Source organism: Mandrillus leucophaeus, unplaced genomic scaffold, assembly GCF_000951045.1.
Source record: "Mandrillus leucophaeus isolate KB7577 unplaced genomic scaffold, Mleu.le_1.0 Scaffold55, whole genome shotgun sequence".
NCBI lineage: Eukaryota > Metazoa > Chordata > Mammalia > Primates > Cercopithecidae > Mandrillus > Mandrillus leucophaeus.
Window position 1 is genome coordinate 2,794,147 of NW_012105919.1, and position 21,397 is coordinate 2,815,543.

Below are 21,397 nucleotides of genomic sequence, written 5' to 3' on the forward strand. Positions count from 1 at the left end.
GATGAGCTGGGTGTCGCAGACAATTTCACATGAAAAATAGAAATAAAAAGGCATAATGTCAGTGCTAAGGAACAGGAGAAAAAGCTCTCCCTCATGCCCTCCACTGGCCCCTTACACACCCAAAGCCATGCTTTCTATTTCCACGAATAACTTATGTCATTATAACTTGGCAGAGATACAAATAAATATACTAAGACAAAGGAAAAGGCTACCAATTAATTCTCTGGTTTAAAAAAATAAGAATGGGTCCCCACTTTGAGGTAATGAATGTGTCATGATTTATGGAAAGTTTCAGACATTCATGTATCTCTTTATCGAAAAACTAAAACTGCTGCCACAAAATTACCTAAGTGCATCAAATTTCACAAATATGAAGGGTTTTCATGCAAAGTTTTATATTTTTACACTAATACATCTAAAATAAGAGCCTGTTAATCTTATTCATGAGCTTTTACAAGAGCAGACAACTTCTGATCAGACTCAGTACACTGGCCATGTTTGTTTGTTTATTTATTTATTTATTTACTTATTTATTTTTTGAGACAGAGTCTCCTCTGTCGCCCAGGCTGGAGTGCAATGGCACGATCTCGGCTCACTGCAACCTCTGCCTCCCAGGTTTAAGCAATTCTCCAGCCTCAGCCTCCTAAGTAGCTGGGATTACAGGCACCCGCCACTACGCCTGGCTAATTTTTGTATCTTTTTTAGTAGAGATGGAGTTTCAGCATGTTGGTCAGGCTGGTCTCAAACTCCGGACCTGAGGTGATCCACCTGCCTTGGCCTCCCAAAGTGCTGGGATAACAGGTGTGAGCCACTGTGCCCGGCCGTTTATAACCAATCTAAATACCTAAAAATGTTTTACGAAACAACTCAGTAGAAAAGATTTGAGATACCTTTCTTGAGCCCTCCAGGAGCTCTCTTCTTGCCTTGGATGCTAAGAACATGAGAACTATGTCAGCTCTGCATCTTGTGTTTTGCTAGCCTAATAAATCCAACCAGGAAGATATAGTTTAGAGCAAAAACGAATCTTTTTAAAAGGGGAAAATTCATCTTTGTTCTGAATGAGGGGACTTCTATGTTCCACATTCCTAAGTAGCAGGTGTCACGTTCTCACTGTGTCTTAAGACACGGAACTGAACTTCCTGAGATCTGGGTTTCCTCCTCAGTAAGATGCCACACAAAGGATGCCTCTCATAGAGTATTTGTGAGGTTAAAGTGGATAATGTGTGTGAGGTGATCTAGTGCAGTGCTCAAATAAATGCTGATGGCCTCTCAAATCAAACGCCGTGATGGATATAGATTGTATTATTAATTGTGTATCATTCAGCAATGATCAGATTTAATCACCATCAACTTATAATACTGAATTTCTCTGATACAGCATTGCGATCTACTACATGGTCATTGCAAACATATTCTGTCTCCACTACTATAGAGTAAATCTGCGGGTGAGGAGCAAAGTTTGGTTAACTTGGTCTCGAACTCCTGACCTCAGATGATCTGCCCACCTCAGCCTCCCAAAGTGCTGGGATTACAGGCGTGAGCCACCATGCCCGGCCAACTTTGTTTTAAATGGAGTCCCGCTATGTTGCCCTGGTTGGTCTCAAGTTCCTGGGCTCAAGCCGTCCTCCTGCCTCAGCAAATGGTATTGATGTTTGCATAAAGACAGGATTGAGGGTTGATTATGTGATTTGACAATGGAGTTATTCACTGGTAACCTGTAGTAGAGCAGTTAGCTGGATGGGGGCTGAGGGATGCAAGCCTTTTTCTACTAGAATGAAAACAGAAAGGATGGGCCGGGAGTGGTGGAGGACGCCTGTAATCCCAGCACTTTGGGAGACTAAGGCAGGCGGATCACTTGAGGTCAGGAGTTCAAGATCAGCCTGGCCAACTTGGTGAAACCCCGTCTCTACTAAAAATACAAAAAAATTCGCCAGGCATGGTGGTGCATGCCTGTGATCCCAGCTACTTGGGAGGCTGAGGCAGGAGACTCGCTGGAACCTGGGAGACAGAGGTTGCAGTGAGCCGAGATTGTGCCACTGCACTCCAGCCGGGGCAACAGAACAAGACTCTGTCTCAAAAAAAAAAAGGATGGGTCAATAAACATTTATAAAGGTCTTCAGGTCTTTATCCTAATTAGTATTCACAGAAATGCAAAGCATACCTACAAAAGAATATCATTGCATATCACAGGCTTGGTAAAATTTAAGAGTCACAACACCAATTATTATTGAGAATGTGCAGCATTAGAGATTCCCAAACTGCTTTGGGCATGCAAACTGGCACACAGTTTTGCAATACAGTTTGTTATGTTCTAGTTTAATGAAATTTTGCTTTTCCTATGACCTAGCATCTACTTCTAGGTTTATTTTTTTATTTATTTTTATTTTTTATTTTTTTGAGATGGAGTCTTGCTCTGTCACCCAGGCTGGAGTGCTGTGGTGCGATCTCAGCTCACGGCAAGCTCTGCCTCCCGGATTCGTGCCATTCTCCTGTCTCAGCCTCCCGGGTAGCTGGGACTACAAGCGAGCGCCACCATGCCCGGCTAATTTTTTGTATTTTTAGTAGAGACGGGGTTTCACCATGTTAGCCGGGATGGTCTCGATTTCCTGACCTCGTAATCTGCCCGCCTCAGCCTCCCAAAGTGCTGGGATTACAGGTGTGAGCCACCACGCCCAGCCCTGCTTCTAGGTTTATACCGTAGAAGGTCATATGCATTTGCATCATGTTACATAGACAATAATACTCACAGCAGCAGTGTTTATGGGTATAGAAAGCAAAGGATAACAGATAAAGAAAGGATCATGAATCTTAAGGGATTCACACAGAGAAATACCAGTGTTGTGCTATGGAGAGGAATGAACTTTGGGTTCACACAATAACTTGGAGGCAACTTAAGTGAACTATGGAATAAAAGAAGCCCCGTTAAAAAGTTGTACTTTTATGTATTCATATGAAGTCTAAACACAGGTGAAATGAAGCTACATGCTACAGGTTGCACATTTAGAGCGCAAAAGTACAAAAAAAGCGAGGAAGCTGTTAATCTACCACAAGTTCAAAAATAAATGTTAGCCAGGTGTTTTGGCATGTACTTGTCTTCCCTGGTGCTTGGGAGACTGAGGCAGGAGGACTGCTTGAGCTCAGGAGTTCAGGGGTACAGCAAGCCATGATCACACCACTGCACTTCAGCCTGGGTGACAGGGCAAGACCCTGTCTCTCAAAAAAAAAAAATAATAATAATAATAAGACAGCATCCTGGGTACATACGCAAGAGGAGGGATTCATAATTATAAAGGGGTGCCTATGTTTATTCTGTGGAGTTTAAATTGTTGATTGCTTTAACAAATTTATGCTTACACAGCTTTTCTATTTTTCATAATTCCCCCAAATCTACATCTATGTCAAAAATGCACTTTTTGTTGGGCGCTGTGACTCATGCCTACAATCCCAGCACTTTGGGAGGTTGAGGTGGGTGGATCACCTGAGGTCAGGAGTTCGAGACCAGCCTGGCCTGGTTTAGTAGAAACCCCGTCTCTACTAAAAATACAAAAATTAGCTGGGTGTGGTAGCAGGTGCCTACAATCCCAACTACTTGGGAGGCTGAGGCAGGAGAATCACTTGAACCTGGGAGACTTTGAAATGGACGGTGGGAGAATCACTTAAACCTGGGAGAACCTTGAAATGGACAGTGGGAGGTGGAATTTGCAGTGAGCTGAGATCACACCACTGCACTCCAGCCTGGGTGACAAGGGGGAAACTCAGTCTGAAAAAAAAAAAAAAAAAAAATGCACCTTTTAGTGAATGCACTGTATTCCAGAATTTAAAATGTTAAAATCAAACACTAGGTGATGAACAATGGAGAGCGCAACTATGTTCTCTTTCTCAAAGCCATTCAGTATAAAGCATAGGCAAGATTTGGATGGTTACTGGAGAATGATATGAACTGAATGGAATGGTTTCATTAAGGTGAGAAAATGCAGCATATAAAGAGGTTGATCCAATGGATAAACACATTTTTAAGATTAGAAGAGAGAAGGGCCCACCATACAAGTGAAGTTCATAAGAAAGTGAAATGAAAGGAGACCTAATGCACAAGTGAAATAATTGATCTTAGACCAGACCATGGATGATTCATCCATCCTAACAGGAGTAAAATTTAGATACAGGTGGATTCATCTGGGGCTACATTTGCTTCTGTCTTTTTTTTTTTTTCAGTGAAATATGAGGCAAAATAAATCGGGAGAGTGAACTGACTAGCAAAATGTGGTAGGGAGTAAATTTGGAGATCAGGAATGTGCCATTAGTCAGTACAGGTCAGTCAGTGTGTAGGATTTCCTGAAGACATTTTTAGCCATTGGGGTAGGCATGCAACAAGTACAAGTAACACACAACAGATGACACACTGTACCACTCATACGCAAGTGTCCTTTATTCATTCAAAAAGAATTTGCGTTCATTTACTCTTGGACAAGGCCTCTGGTATGCCTGATGGTATCAGGATGAACAAATAGAGGTGGTCACTGATAGTGTAGAGATTATATTCTAACATAGGGGAGACTTTTTGGACACCTTCCTTTCAAAAGACATAAGAATAATCTTACACTTTGGGAGGCCGAGACGGGCGGATCACAAGGTCAGGAGATCGAGACCATCCTGGCGAACCCGGTGAAACTCCGTCTCTACTAAAAAATACAAAAAACTAGCCGGGCGAGGTGGCGGGCGCCTGTAGTCCCAGCTACTCGGGAGGCTGAGGCAGGAGAATGGCATGAACCCGGGAGGCGGAGCTTGCAGTGAGCTGAGATCCGGCCACTGCATTCCAGCCTGGGTGACAGAGCAAGACCCCGTCTCAAAAAAAAAAAAAAAAAAAAGAATAATCTCAGCACCTCCCTATGTGAGGCTATTGCCAGGAGAGTGTAGTTCTGGAGGTACCAGCCAATGGTCTATGATAATCACATATAATAGAAAGCTGCTCTGTTGGCATCTCTCATATACTCTTTTGGACAGTAAAAACTCAACTTCGATGATGTTAAAAAATAGGACTGGCCGGGTGTGGTGGCTCATGCCTGTAATCCCAGCACTTTGGGATGCTGAGGTAGGCAGATTGCCTGAGGTCAGGAGTTCAAGACCAGCCTGACCAATGTGGTGAAACCTCGTCTCTACTAAAAATACAAAAATTAGCCGGGCGCGGTGGCAGGTTCCTGTAATCCCAGCTACTTGGAAGGCTGAGACAGGAGAATCGCTCAAACCTGGGAGGCAGAGGTTGCAGTGGGCCGAGACTGGGCCATTGCACTCCAGCCTGGGCAACAAGGACAAAACTGTCTCAAAAAAAAAAAAAAAAAAAAAGACTACTGTGCCTTGTCCATGGGTCACCAGCCCACTGGGGTTTATGCTGGGGCACAGGGTAGCCACCTCACTTGGCCACTGAAATGCAGACACACATATCTATAATGCCTCACTGAGCAGAAAAGAGCACCATAGGTAAAGATGTTTGTGTGCTTAGAGATGAGTTTTAGAAGAGAGGAAATGGACAGTGGCGTATGCCCACCAGAGAGATCACCAAGACCCCTGGTCTGGAACATGTGGAGTTAGCTGAGCAACGGACAACAGGAGGGGTGGGGGAGGGGTTGTTCCATATGGCCCAGTTGAAGAAAGGCACGAAGATTTTGTTTCCTCTCGCACAGTACAGTCCTGCATTATAGAATGTCCTTCATGATGTCGACAGGACCTTAACCAGGGGCACTGAAGCTGAAGCTGAAAGGGAAAGTCATCAAGTATGGAAAATTTCTGAAAGATATGAGATAGACCCGGAAGACTAGGCAGAGACTCAGCCAGAAAGCTGGGTCTTTCAGAGGTGAAAGTAGCTTCACGCAGCCGGCATAGATCTGGGGCTAGTACCTGTGTCTGACGGTCTGCGTGTCAGGGAGAGCTGCTGCTCATGGACACAAGTTGCATCATCAACTGATTACCTAGGGCCATGTCAGTGACAGCCTCTGTGAGAGACTCTGCCTCCTTCCTGTCTTCTCTGATGAAACTCCATGTGGTGTTGTACGAGGCTAGGAGGGTGCTTCAGACCTGGGCTCCCCAGATGAAAAATTTGAGGCTGGGGCTAGTGCCAGGTCAATCGTGTGTCAGGCTGGGGATGATGTTGCTTTTGGGGATAATTTTTCTCCCGAGCATATGCTGTGACATGGCTTCAGTATATTACTCTTCCTATGAAATAGTCATCCCAAAGCGGCTGATGGTCAGGGGAAGTGAAGACTCAGTGGAAAAGGCAACCTATTTGCTACTTATGCAAGGCCAGAAGCACTTGGTTCACCTGAAGGTGAAAAGAAGCCATTTTGTGAATAACTTTCCAGTCTACAGTTACCACAATGGCATCCTGGGGCAAGAATCGCCTTTCATCTCACATGACTGCCACTATGAAGGCTACATAGAAGGAGTGTCAGGTTCTTTCGTTTCTGTCAACACCTGTGCAGGTCTCAGGGGCATCCTGATTAAGGAGGAAAAATCTTACAGCATTGAGCCCATGGACTCTTCAAGACGGTTTGAACATGTGTTATACACCATGGCACATGAAGCGCGAGTCTCCTGTGGTGTCACTTCCAGAGACAGCCATGTGGTGTCCACTAGCTGGCAACAAGGGAGCAGGAAGCCTCGTGATCTACAGGCGCTGTCCTACTTGTGGTCACACACCAAGTACGTGGAGATGTTTGTCGTGGTCAACAACCAGCGGTTCCAGATGTGGGGCAGTAACATCAATGAGACGGTCCAGAGAGTAGTGGATGTCATTGCTCTGGCCGACAGCTTCACTAGGAGAATAAACACAGAGGTGGTGCTGACCGGAATGGAGATTTGGACCGAGGGGGACCTAATAGATGTCGCAGTGGACTTGCAAATCACACTCAGGAATTTCAATCGCTGGAGACAAGAGATGCTCTTCCGTCGTGCGAAGCACGATGTTGCCCACATGATCGTCGGGCATCATCCTGGACAGAATACGGGCCAGGCCTTTCTCAGTGGTGCCTGCTCAAGCGGTTTTGCGGCAGCTGTTGAATCCTTCCATCATGAAGATGTGCTGTTGTTTGCAGCCCTGATGGTCCATGAGCTCGGGCACAACCTGGGTATTCAGCACGACCACTCGGCCTGCTTTTGCAGAGAGAAGCACTTTTGCCTCATGCATGAAAATATCACAAAAGAAAGTGGCTTCAGCAACTGCAGCTCTGACTACTTCCACCAGTTCCTTCGAGAACACAAAGGGGCCTGCCTATTTAACAAGCCACGGCCCAGGGGCCGCAAGCGTAGGGATTCTGCCTGTGGAAATGGCGTGGTGGAGGACACGGAGGAGTGTGACTGTGGTTCTGCCTGTCACCTCGACCCATGCTGTGATCCCACATGTACTCTGAAGGAGCATGCTGAGTGCAGCCATGGCCTCTGCTGTCTGGACTGCACTTTCAGAAGGAAGGGGTTTTTATGCCGTCCTACTCAGGATGAGTGTGACCTCCCAGAATATTGTGACGGTAGCTCTGCAGAATGCCCTGCAGACAGCTACAAGCAAGATGGCACGTTGTGTGATAGAATTCACTATTGCTCTGGGGGTCAGTGTAAGAACCCTGATAACCAATGTGTGAATATATATGGGTACCCTGCAAGATCTGCCCCGGAAGACTGTTACATTTCAATGAATACCAGAGGAGACCGGTTTGGAAACTGCGGCCATCCCACTGAGGATCAGCAAACATATGTTACATGTTCAGATGATAATGTATTTTGTGGGAAACTCATATGTACAGGTGTTCAATCCTTACCACGAGTCAAAGCTCAACATACAGTGATCCAGGTCCCTCATGACAATGACTGGTGCTGGAGCATGGATGCCGATAACATTACTGATACCCCTGATAATGGCAATGTGCATGTTGGCACTTCTTGTGCCCCAAACAAAGTCTGCATGGATTACTCCTGCGTTCATCACTCCATACTCCTGTATGACTGCAGACCGGAGGAATCGTGTCATGGGAAAGGAGTTTGTAACAATTTAAGGCACTGCCATTGTGGGTCTGGTTTTGCTCCTCCTGACTGTAAAAATCCAGGAAATGGAGGCAGTGTGGACAGTGGCCCTGCTGGTAAGCCAAGTGATGAAATTATAAGTAGAGAAGAAAATAGAAATCATATTGTTGGTCATGGTAATCCCCAAAGAGGTGACGTGAGTAATAATAAAAACAAAAGCCTAGGGAAGTTAGTGTACATAGTTCCCCTGTTGCTTTTAGCATTATTTGCAGGTCTAATTATTCTTGCCAGTATGGGAGCTAGAAAGGAGATATTACAGAGGTCACAAGGTTACACAGAAGAAACTCCAGAAGAGGTTGCACCAGAACAGAAACTAGGCAAAGGACAGGAAGAAGAGGCAAAAAATGAGTCGTCCAATAAACCTAACAGCGGATACACTGGGTGAGGAGGAGGCTCAGTACTTCAGAGATGAAGTGGGCATTTATGCTGCTGTACTTCTGACTAAAAGTCTGTAATCTGTAAAATGTACTAATGTGGAAGGAGGGATTTTTTTCTACTTTCTTCATTTTAGTAATTGAGTACATTTAGTAATTGAGTACCTATAATTTAAAATTATATGTAAGATAAACTATTTTTATGCGATCACATTTAATGAAACCATTTTAATTAAATTTTTGTTTTGAAGCATTCCTATCAATGTCTTGTCTTATTAGGACCAATTTTTGAGTTGCCTGTTTTTAGGTAATGCCATCTCCCATCTACTTTGTTTAACATGCAATACTATCTGCATATGTACATATTGCTTTTCTAGAATTTTATATCCCAATCATAACTACATATTATGTTACAAAAGTTGTTTATGTGATGTGTTGTTTTAATTTGCCCTGTGAAGTTTATTCATAAAATGATATTTTAACATAAAGCTACAGAAACGCCTGTTTGTTGATAATATGTAAGTTAGGCTTTTTGTGACCTAATAATTGGGACTCCTAATGTTTGGGGGCTCTCTAGAAAAGGCTAGACCTGATCCAGGCACTTCTCAAACTCTTAGTCCAGATACCTAAAGAATGGGAAGGCAACCTAGGCAAGATGCCCCTTGCTAAGGTGCTCACTTCTTGTTTGAAGGATTTGTTTCTTCATTTTTTGTCTTAATAATTCTACTGAAGTTCATACTTTGTTTACTGATGATTGATAGGAACATCTCGAATTAGAAGTAACAGAATTTTCAGTATGGTAGTCATTTCTCTGTGAAGTAAGGACATAGTAAGTATAACAGTAACATTCTCCATTCTGTGCCAGGCCCAGTGCTAAACACCTTACATTCACTGTCTTCATTTAATCCTCCCGAATGCCCTGTGAAACCTCCAACTTGTACATGAGGAAACAGAGACTGAAGAGTTTGCTCTAGTGCTAGCCAGTAAGTCGTGGGACCTGCATCCCTCCCCAGGAATGAGTGAATCTACTGCCTCATGAACCTTTTCCTTTAGTTTTTTAAGAAAAAGGCCAGGCACAGTGGCCCATGCCTGTAATCCCAGCAATTTTTAGGAGGCCGAGGTGGGTGGATCACCTGAGGTCAGGAGTTGGAGACTAACCTGGCCAACATGGTGAAACCCCGTCTCTACTAAAAATACAAAAATTAGCCCGGAGTGGTGGCAGGCGCCTGTAATCCCGGCTGAGGCAAGAGAATCGCTTGAACCCAGGAGGCCAGGGTTGCAGTGAGCAGAGATCGTGCCATCGCACTCCAGCCTGGGGACAAGAGCAAGACTTTGTCTCAAAAAAAAAAAAAAAAAAAAGTGAGGGAAAAGACATGTCCTTAACTTCCCAGAACACGGCTTTATCTTCAGTGACTCTAATGAAACCAAAGCCATACAAATAAATGTCGATCCTATCATGAACCTATGGCATTGTGTAGTCATTACGGATTAAAGTGTCTTTTCCCCTACTACATCCTGACAGATGGCTGGCAATAAGGTTGGCATCTTATTTAGCTCTGAGGGCCCAGCTCATGGTAGGTGCTCAATAAGTGTTGGCCAAGTCAATGACTTAACCAGAGCCAACCTCAAAATATGGGGGGTTGCTAGTCTCTAGGCATGGCACTTGCAAAATCTTTCTCAGGTACAACAGAGCTACAGACTGAGCAAATGTTCTGTCTCAGGGAAGGTCCTGAGCATCAGTCCCCAAGCAAACACTTGCCGAGCCTCTCTTCTAACTGCCTACTCTATGCGCGATAACAGAGCAAACCAAAGGATAACACCTGCTGTCTGCTTTCAAGAAGCTTATGTTAGTTACTCTAAGTGGAATAAAAACTTCAAAGCAAAATCCGAAACAAAGTTTTCAGTTGTGGATATGTGACTACAAGGAAAACAGGTAGGAAAACCAGGTCACAAGTTCTCAGGTCTGATTCTGATAATCAAATCCAGGATGAATTTTATGCCAAAAGATCAAAATTCACAGTGAGAGACCATGGTATCAGGCTGGGTGTGGGAACTCACGCCTGTAATCATAGCGCACTTTGAGAGGCCAAGGTAAGAGGATGGCTTGAATCCAGGACTTTGAGACCTGTCTGAGCAACATAAAAAAATTTACCAAGAAAATTTTTAAAAATTAGCTGGGCATGCTGGTGTGCACCTGTAGTCCCAGCTACTTCAGAGGCTGAGGCGAGAAGCTCCCTTGAGCCTAGGAGTTAGAGGCTAAAGTGGACCACAATCGTACCACCACACTCCAGCCTGGGCAACAGAATGAGATTCTGGTTCAAAAAAACAAAATAAAAAAGAAAGAACTCATGCTATCAGTTGGTAAGCACTTGAGAGTTTTAAGGACAAAAGTGAAACTGTGTAACTAAAGGTGTCTAGGCTCAGGTCTGTAATCACAGCATTTTGGGAGGCCGAGGCAGGCGGATTACCTGAGGTTGGTGCTTTGAGACCAGCCTGACCTACATGGAGAAACCCCGTCTCTACTAAAAACACAAAATTAGTCAGGCGTGGTGGTGCATGCCTGTAATCCCAGCTACTGGGGAGGCCAAGGCAGGAGAATCGCTTGAACCCGGGAGGCGGAGTTGCGGTAAGCCGAGATCACACCATTGCACTCCAGTCTGGGCAACAAGAGTGAAACTCCATCTCAAAAAAAAAAAAAAAAAGTGAAAATGCTGAAAAGCACTTGTACAGAGAACTTATACAGAGGGTTACAGAAGGGGTAACCCTCATAGTGGGCATGCTGATGGTGACTGTAATGAAAGAGAATGAGCATCACATATTTAAAGCATCAAGGGTAAGGGAATCACAATATAAATCATGATTTACACACAGGATGATTATTCTTGGCTGATTTAATAGAGCTCTTTAAGGACCAAAAGGCAAGTAGATAATTGGGAATCAATAAATAAAGCCAATACACGATTTCACAGCCTTGGACAAAGAAGTTACAAATTTTAGCAAATAAGGAATCTTTTTGTAATAGACTTTTAAGATTTTATTGTTTATCCTTATTTTTAGGGTTTGTAGCTCAAACCTTGTTGTAGCTCAAACCCTGTGAAGACCATGTTGAAGATGGGAAACCAAGATTAGAACAAGTGTTTGGTTTTTGTTCTTTTGTTTTTGAGACAGGTTCCAGTTCTGTTGTCTAGGCTGGAGTGCAGTGACGCAATCATAGCTTACTGCATCCTCGAACTCCTGGGCTCAAGCAATCCTCCTGCTTCAGTTTCTCAAGCAGCTAGGACTACAGTCACATGCCTGTGACCATGCCTGGCTAATTTCTCTTTTTTTCTTTTTTTTTTTTTTTTTGGTATTTTAGTAGAGACAGGGTTTCTCCATGTTGTCCAGGCTGGTCTCGAACTCCTGAGCTCAGGCAATCTGCCCACCTCGACCTCCCAAAGTGCTAGGATTACAGGCGTGAGCCACTGCGCCCAGCCAATTTTTATTTTTATTTTTTAATTTTTTTTAAAGACATGGGGGTCTCACTATGTTACACAGGCTGGTCTCAAACTTCTTGCCTCAAGTGATTCTCCTACCCTGGCCTCCCAAAGTGCTGGGATTACAGGTATAATCCACTGTGCCTTGCCTAGAACTGGTGTTTGAATAAATGTTCTCAGAAATGATGTTAAAAAATTGGACATGTTTGTAAACTCTCACATGAATTATAAAATGTCTAGAAACCCCAAACTCTAGCCATGAAGGCTGAGGTCCATTAGAATAGACTATTACAGGGAAGTGACCAGTTTTAATGTGGGCAGAGCAAAGAAGATATGGTAGGCCTGAAATCTCTGGGGTTCAAGGGGCAGCTTTCTGCATTATGTATGACTGTCTTTAGGAAGTACACTCTTTTGCCTCTTGCTGTTAATATTTGGGGGCTTCTGAGTAATGCTTGTACCTTCCAGTGACAACACAATAATATTGGTGGTCACATGTGACTCAGCCAGGTGCTACCCCAGGAGACTCTGGTGGTGACTTCTTGCCGTTCTTTACCTGCCTTCTCTGGGCCAATCTTGTCCTATCTGTTCTCTCCCAGGCCAGTGGAGACCCAGGCCCTTCCTTTACTTCACCAAAGTATAGCCAAGCCCAGGCTCTAGATTTTTATCCTGACATGGAAAAAACATAGGGAAATACACTGTGGGAAAGAAAGAAATGGGAAGCTGCAGATATTAATGCTACTGGACAGCCCAGGGGTCAAGCCCTTCCCTGGGAAACTTGGATTGGCCCTCCCTCTCCTTGGTCCCAATCTGACATCTTTGCTTGTCCCTTCAGGAATACCTTATGAAATGTCTTCCTAACCTGGAGTCATACTGCACTCCCTTCTCTGGGGTTCAGTTAAAGAAAAAGTAAAGACTGACCTTAAACCCAGAGGACATTATGGCCTCACAGGGATGCAATTCTGCACACAATGAAGATTATCTCAATATCTCAAGAGTTATATTAGCTTGCCAAAAATAAATCAGCTTTTTCAGAGGTTGTAGTGAGCCAAGATTGTGCCACGGCACTCCAGCCTGGGCAACAAAGTGAGATTCTGTCTCAAAAAAATAAATAAAATAAATAAACAAATAAATAAGTCAACTTCTTTTGTTTACAAACTTAATTCCACAATAGCATTTTGGTATTGCCATTGGGTCAATGTGCCCACTGAAGTGTTTCTTCAAAATTAAGGGCCGATTTCTTCCAAGAATAAGGTTGCAATGTGCTGTAGCTTTAATATTAATACTGCTTTTGGACATTATCCTTGAAAAATGTTTGAGCTAGGCAGGAATATGAAAAAAAGACTCACTTATGGTGTTTAATAAAGATGTGAGTCTTACATAAGGAGGTCATGCCAGAATGAAGTGTAAGAGGGTGATATGGTTTGGATTTGTGTCCCCACCCAAATCTCATGTCCAATTGCGGGGGGTGCCTGGTTGGAGGTGATTGGATCATGGGGGCGGATTTCCCCCTTGCTGTTCTGTGATAGTGAGTGAGTTCTCATTAAATCTAATGGTTAAAAAGTGTGTCACACTTCCCCCTTCGCTCTCTCTCTGTCTCTCCTGCTATCATGTGAAGAAGGTCCTTGCTTCCCCTTCACCTTGAACCATGGCTGTAAGTTTCCTGAGGCTTCCCAGTCATGCTTCCTGAGAAGCCTGTGAAACTGTGAGTCAATTAAAACTCTTTTTTTCATGAATTACCCAGTCTCAGGCAGTTCTTTATAGTAGTCTGAAAATGGACTAACAGAGGATATTGGGAGGAATTTGTCAATGACAAAGCCATGGTGACTTCCCATAGTTAGGAAATATTTTTAAAAATATTTCAAAGGAGGGCTGGGTGTCGTGGCTCACACCTGTAATGTCAGCACTTTGGGAAGCAGAGGCAGGCAGATCACTTGAGGCCAGGAGTTTGAGACCAGCCTGGAAAACATGGTGAAAACCTGACTCTGCTAAAAATACAAAAAATTAGCTGGGTTTGGTGGTGCGAGCCTGTAATCCCAGCTACTCAGGTAGCTGAGGCACGTGAATGAATCATTTGAACCCAAGAGGTGGAGGGTGCAGTAAGCCGAGATCACACCGCAGCACTCCAGACTGGGCTACAAAGCGAGACTCTATCTCAACAAAAAAAAAATTCAAAGGAAAACATCATAGATGGAATCATGACTGACCAAGTGTCTGACATGTCATGCCTGTTTCATTGCTATAATCTAATTAACTGGGTTCTCTAACATCCTTACTAAGATTCCCCAGACACACATTTGTCATCACAGTCTGGAGTCCAGGAACTTTAACTTCTTGCTCATTATCTACAGTAGAAAATGTAAACTCGGTGTGACACTGAAGGACAGTGAAGACTAGGACCCCCTGGTTGTTTCCAACTATTATGGTCTATGGTTTCTGAAAACAAGTATTTCCTCCTATCAGCATGCCTAACATGTCTGTCATAATCACATATCATGTCCATTTGCCACTCTGGGTCAGATCATGGTCTTGTTTCCAGGGAATGACCTTACTCTTCCCTATTCCTATTTAGTTTAACCCTCACAGTCCCGGTGAGGCTCTTGAAACTGCTCCCACATATCTTTCTCAACTTTCTTTCCCAGATGAAATAAGGCTTGAGGATACTCATGGAAAGTGAGGCAGAACCTATAGAGGAGGCAGTCCGAAACAGACCATCAGGTGGTTGTTTTCTAGGCAACAGGGAGAATATATGCTTCTTTATTAAGTGAAATTTCCAATTGGTACTGTGAGAGTGAGAAATATGTTTACTCATGAGACATGTTCTCAGAACCGCAATTCTGGAGAAATAGAAACAAAACCTTGTAAGAGACACACGAAATTTCCTCTGGTAGTGGATCTAATAGCCATGAGCTGGGTGTTGCAGACAATTTCACATGAAAGATAGAAATAAAAAAGGCATAGTGTCAGTGCTAAGGAACAGGAGAGAAAGTTCTTCCTCATGCCCTCCACTGCCATCCTATTTACCCACCCAAAGCCATCCTTTCTATTTCCATGAATAACTTATGTCATTATAAACAGGCAGAGACACAAATATATATGCTAAGATAAAGCAAAAAGACACCAATTAGTTATTTGGTTTAAAAAAATAAGAATGGGCCGGGCGTGGTGGCACAAGCCTGTAATCCCAGCACTTTGGGAGGCCGAGACGGGTGGATCACGAGGTCAGGAGATCGAGACCATCCTGGCTAACACGGTGAAACCCCGTCTCTACTAAAAAATACAAAAAACTAGCTGGGCGAGGTGGCGGGCGCCTGTAGTCCCAGCTACTTGGGAGGCTGAGGCAGGAGAATGGCGTAAACCCGGGAGGCGGAGCTTGCAGTGAGCCGAGATCGCGCCACTGCACTCCAATCTGGGCGACACAGTGAGACTCCGTCTCAAAAAAAAAAAAAAGTAAGAATGGGTTCCTACTTTGAGGTAACAGATATGTCGGGATTCATGGAAAGCTCCAGACATTCAAGTATCTCTTTATGGAAAAATGAAAACTGCTGCCATAAAATTATATAAGTATATCAAATCTTACAACTATGAAGGGTTTGAATAGAAAGTTTTATATTTTTACACTAATACCCTAAAATAAGAGCCTGTTCATCTTGCTCATCAGCTTTTACAAGAGCAGACAACTTCTGATTAGACTCAGTACATTGGCCATGTTTATAACCAATCTAAATACCTAAAAATGTTTTACGAAACAACTCAAGAGAAGAGATTTGAGACACCTTTCTTGAGCCCTCCAGGAGCTCTCTTCTTGCCTTGGATGCTAAGAACATGAGAACTATGTCAGCTCTGCATCTTGTGTTTTGCTAGCCTAATAAGTCCAACTAGGAAGATATTTTTTTAGAGCAAAAATGAACCTTTTTAAAAGGGAGAAAGTCATCTTTGTTCTAAATCAGGGGACTTCCATGTTCCACATTCTTAAGTAGCAGGTGTCACGTTCTCACTGCTTGGTCTTAAGACATGGATCTGAACTTCCTGAGACCTGGGTTTCTTCCTCAGTAAGATGCCACACAGAGTATTTGTGAGATGATCTAGTGCAGCACCTGGCATACAGCCTGTGCTCAAATAAATGCTGATGGATCTCCAATCAAACACCATGACGAATATAGATTGTATTATTAATTGTGTATTGTTCAGCAACGATCAGATTTAATCACCATCAACTTATAATACTGAATTTCTCTGATATGGCATTCTGACCTACTATGTGATCACTTGCAAACATATTCCGGCTCTGCTACTATATAGCAAATGTCTGTGGGTTAGGAGCAAGGTTTGGTTAACTTGAAAATCACTGCTTTGGGCCCAGTTATGGCTAAGGCTGGCATGGACTTTCCTGCTTTCCTCAGCGCTTCACTCAAGACCATGGTGACATTAAAGCAATTTAGTTTCTTGGATCCCAAATCAAGAATCCTGATCTTTTGCCTCTTCTGACCCTGTCTTCTGCTCTTAGTGCCCAAATCTCCAGAGGAAATCTGTCGGCCCACACCAGACCTTGACTGCCCAGATTTATACTTTTTAAAAGAAGTGCCATTGTACTGAGAGGCTTGCACCTGCTGTAGCTTCCTATGTTTTCATTCATTCATTCATTCATTCATTCATTCCACAACTCTGTACTGAGACTTTAGTCATGCATAGTTCTAGGCACTATGGCATGTGGCAGTGAGTAAGACAAAGCCTCTTCCCATGAAAATTATAAACTTGGGTTGGGGCAGGTGAGCAATAATCAGATAACTACATGATGTGCCAAGTTTCATTATGTGCAGTGTAGTAAAATGAGCAGTGCAAGGGGATTGATAGTGATGTTAGGGTGGTGTGCTATATTAAACAGTAGTCACAGGGCCCTGTCTGATAAGGAGTCATTTGAGGAGAGACATGTAGAAAATGAGGGGAAAAGCTCTGCAGGTATCCGCGGATGGGCAAACCAGGGAGAAGGAACTCTAGGCAGACGGTCCTAACACAGGAGCTTGCTCAGCACGTAAGAACAGCAAGGAGGGTCGGCACTTCTGGACAGAGTGAGCAGTGTGAAGAACAGTGAATGAGGGCTGTGGGTGGACACAGGTCACATAAAGCCTTGGTAGGGAATGGTGTTTTTATTGCAGTGGAGATGGCAAGCATGGAAGGTTGTAGCATAGGAGTGATATGAGCTGAGACGCATGGAAGGAGTACTTCATCTGCTATATGAGGACCAGGCAGGAGAGGGCAATGGGCAATCCATTGTAGAAGCCAACAATGCTTAGCAGTGTCTGTGATTTGCCAAGCAGGAGATGTCGGAAGCTTGTAGGAAGGTGGTTGGAGTGGTACTGTGAGAATGGTTGGAATATGGAAATACTGTGTGATGGAGTTAAAGGGTTGGCTGAGAGAGCAGATGTAGAGTGTGAGATAAAGGAAGCAGAGCAGGATGGCTCCAGAGGCTTTGCCCCGAGCCACTGCAACAACGGAGTTGCCATTTACTAAGATGGGGATGAGTCTGGATAGAGCAGGTGTTGGAAGTGTTGACAGTTTGAGATGCCGGCTAAACATCCAAGCAGGCATGTCGGCTATGCAGTAAGATGACTGGGTCTGGATTTCAGGAGAGACATGATCGAGAGAAGTATATTTGAGAGCTGTCTATGCATCAGTGACACTTCAAGCCATGGGGAGTGGTTGACATTGCCTAGAGAGGGATTATAGCTAGAGAAGGGATCTGAGGACTGGGTGAGGACTTAGCTCTAGGGTATTCCACATGTAGTTGTTGCTACGAGGCAGTGGTGTCAGGAAATAAGTCAGAGAAAGATGGGACACAGAAAGACTGGACACTGTGGTAGAATACCAGCAAGGGATAGCTCTGTCCAGAAAACCAAGAAAAGAAAGTGTTTCTGGAGGGGCTTTCATGACAAACCCAGTTCAGCAGGAAATCCTCTTGGCTCTATGCTTAACATATGTCCAGAAAGTGACCTCTTACCCCATCCCCACTCTCCAGTGTTGTACAAGTCACCTTCAACTTCCTCCCAGTCAACTGTACAAGTCTTTAACTAGTCCTCTGCTTCCATTCTGACTGCCCTTACAGCCTGTTGTTCATCCAGCAGGCAGAGTGATTCTCTTAATGTATAAGGCACCTCACACTAATTTTTTTTTAAAAATGGAAAATGGGTCTTGTGGCCAGGCACAGTGGCTCACACCTGTAGTTCCAGCAATTTGGGAGGCCAAGGCAGGCAGATCACCTGAGGTCAGGAGTTCGAGACCAGCCTGGCCAATGAGATGGCAAAACCACATCTCTACTAAAAATACAAAAATTAGCCTGGCGTGGTGGTGGGCGCTTGTAATCCCAGCTACTTGGGAGGCTGAGGGAGGAGAACCGCTTGAACCCGGGAGGCAGAGGTTGCGGTGAGCCGAGATCACGCCACTGCACTCCAGCCTGGGCAACAAAGTGAGACTCTGTCTCTAAATAAATAAATAAATAAACAAAAGGGGCCTCACTATGTTGCCTGGGCTCCTCTCAAGCTATCCTCCTGCCTCAGCAAATGGTGTTCATGTTTGCATAAAGACAGGACTGAGTGTTGATCATGTGATTTGACAATGGAGTTATTCACTAGTAGCTTATAGTAGAACAGTTAGCTGGATAGGGGTGGAAGGATAAAAGCCTTATTCTACCAGAATCAATATAGAAAGGATGGGTCAATAAACATTTGTAAAGGTCTTCATCCTGATCAGTATTCACAGAAATGCGAAGCCTAGCTACAAAATAATATCATTGCATATCGCAAGCTTTGCAAAATTTAAGAGTCACAACACCAATTCTTAATGAGAGTGTGCAGCAGCTAGAGATTCCCAATCTGCTTTGGGAATGTGAATTGGCACATTCTTTTGTAATATGATTTATTATGAAATTTTGCCTATCCTGTAACCTAGCATCTACTTCTAGGTTTATACTGTACAAGGTCATATGCATTTGCATCATGTTACACAGACAATAATATTCACAGCAGCAGTGTTTATGGGTATACCCTGAAAGCAAAGGATAACAGATAAAGAAAGGATCATGAATCTTAAAGGATTCACACAGAGAAATACCAGTGTTGTGCTATGGAGAGGAATGAACTTTGGCTTCACACAATAATGTGGAGGCAACTTAAGTGAACTGCAGGATAAAAGAAGCCCCATAGAAAGTTGTACTTTTATGTATTCATATGAAGTCTAAAGACAGGTGAAATGAAACTACACGTTACAGGTTGCAAATTTAGAAGGTGAAAGTACAAGAAAATGTGAGGAAGCTGTTACTTTACAAAAAAATCCAAAAGTAAAAAGTAGCCAGGAGTGTTGGCATGTACTTATCCTCCCAGGTACGTGGGAGGCTGAGGCAGGAGGATTGCTTGAACTCAGGAGTTCAGGGGTGCAGTGATCCACGATCACACCACTGCACTCTAGCCTGGGTGATAGAGCAGGACCCTGTGTCTCAAAGAAAAGTAACAATAAAAACAAAAAAGATCATGAGTATCTGTGCAGGAGGAGGAATTTGTAATTACAAAGGGGCACCTAGGTTACTGCTGTGGAGCTCAAAGTGTTGTTCGAACAAAATTATGCTTATATAGCTTTTCTATTTTTCATAATTCCCCAAAATCTACATCTATTTTTAAAATCAACATTTCAGTGAATGTGCAGTACTCCAGAATTTTAAAATGTTGAAAACAGATAATAGGTGATGAAGTACGGAGACAGCAAGTACGTATACTTTTTTTTTTTTTTGAGACAGTGTCTCACTCTGTTGCCCATCCTGAAGTGCAGTGGCAGGATCTTGGCTCACTGCAACCTTCAACTCCTGGGCTTCGGCAATCCTCCTGCTTCACCCTCACAAATAGCTGGGACTACAGGCACAAGCCACCATACCTAGCTAATTTTTGTATTTTTAGTAGAGATGAGGTTTCGCTATGTTTCCCAGGCTGGTCTCCAACCCCTGGCTCAAATGGTCCATTCACCTCACCAAAGTGATGGAATTACAGGTGTGAGTGATACCTGGTCAAGTATGTACTTTTTATAAAAGCCATTATAAAACAGAGGCAAGATCTGGATGGTTACTGGAGAATGATGTGGGCTGAAAGAAGTAATTTTTTTAAGGTGAGGAGGTACAACAAATAAGAAGGTTGATCCAGTGGACAAACACATTTTTAAGATTAGAAGAGAGAAGGGCCCATTGTAAAAGCAAAGTTCATAAGAAATTGAAATTAAAGGAGACCTCACATAAAAATGAAAGAACTGACCTTACATAAGACCATAGATGATTCATCCATCATAACAGGAAAATTTAGATAGAGGTGGATTCATCTGGGAGCGACATTTTCTTCTATTTTTTTTTTTTTTTCAGTGAAATATGAGGCAAGAAGAAATCAGGAGAGGAGCTGACTAGCAAAATGCTGTAGGAGGTAAATCTGGAGATCAGGAATGTGCCATTAGTCAGTATAGGTCAGTCAGCATGTGGGTTTCCCTGAAGACATTTTTAGCCATTGGGGCAGGCATGCAACAAGTACAAATAACACACCGCTGTACCACTCCTGTACCACTCATACCCAGGAGTCCTTTATTCATTCAAAAATGGTTCTTCTTAATCTACTCTTAGACAATACCTCTTATAGACATGGTGGTATCAGGATGAACAAATACAAGTGGTCACTGAAAACATGGAGATTATATTCTAACACAGGGGAGATTTTAGGACACCTACTTTTCAATGAGTATAAGAATAATTTTTTTTTTTTTTTTTTTTTTTTTAAAGACAGAGTCTCGGTCTGTCACCCAGGCTGGAGTGCAATGGTGTGATTGTGGCTCACTGCAACCTTGACTTCCCAGTCTCAGGCAAACCTCCTACCTCAACCTCCTGAGAAGCTGGAACTGCAGGCATGCACCGACGCGCCCAGCTTTTTTCTTTGTTTCTTTCTTTTTTTTTTTTTTTTTTTTTTTTTTTTTAAAGACAGAGTCTCGGTCTGTCACCCAGGCTGGAGTGCAATGGTGTGATTGTGGCTCACTGCAATCTCCACCTCCCAGGTTCAAACAGTTCTCCTGCCTCAGCCTCCTGAGTAGGTGGGATTACAGGGACCTGCCATCACGCCCGGCTAATTTTTTGTATTTTTAGTAGAGATGGGGTTTCGCCATGTTGGCCAGGCTGCTCTCGAACTCCTGACCTCAGGTGATCACCTGCCTTGGCTTCCCAAAGTGCTGGGATTACAGGCGTGAGCCACAGCACCCAGCCTCATAAGAATAATCTTGGCCCGGCACGGTGTCTCACGCCTGTAATCCCAGCACTTTGGGAGGCCGAGGTGGGTGGATCATGAGGTCAGGAGATCAAGACCATCCCGGCTAACATGGTGAAAACCCATCTCCACTAAAAATACAAAAAAATTAGCTGGGCATGGTGGCGGGCACCTGTAGTCCCAACTACTCGGGAGGCTGAGGCAGGAGAAT

General features: G+C 43.7%; 2 protein-coding genes across 2 annotated transcripts in view; both read left to right on the top strand.

The window, feature by feature from the left end:
* The first annotated feature begins 5,971 nt into the window (after positions 1–5,971).
* LOC105552275 (disintegrin and metalloproteinase domain-containing protein 1a-like) lies at positions 5,972–8,449 on the top strand. The gene has a single exon (XM_011997891.1). The coding sequence runs from the start codon at positions 5,972–5,974 to the stop codon at positions 8,447–8,449; it is 2,478 nt and encodes an 825-aa protein (XP_011853281.1).
* Positions 8,450–19,643: 11,194 nt separating this feature from the next.
* The window catches only part of LOC105552311 (disintegrin and metalloproteinase domain-containing protein 1b-like), a 6,899-nt gene continuing 5,145 nt past the window's right edge, over positions 19,644–21,397 (top strand). Inside the window, exon 1 of the mRNA XM_011997937.1 lies at positions 19,644–19,663. Coding sequence (XP_011853327.1) covers positions 19,644–19,663 — 20 coding nt within the window. The remainder of the gene's footprint in view (positions 19,664–21,397) is intronic.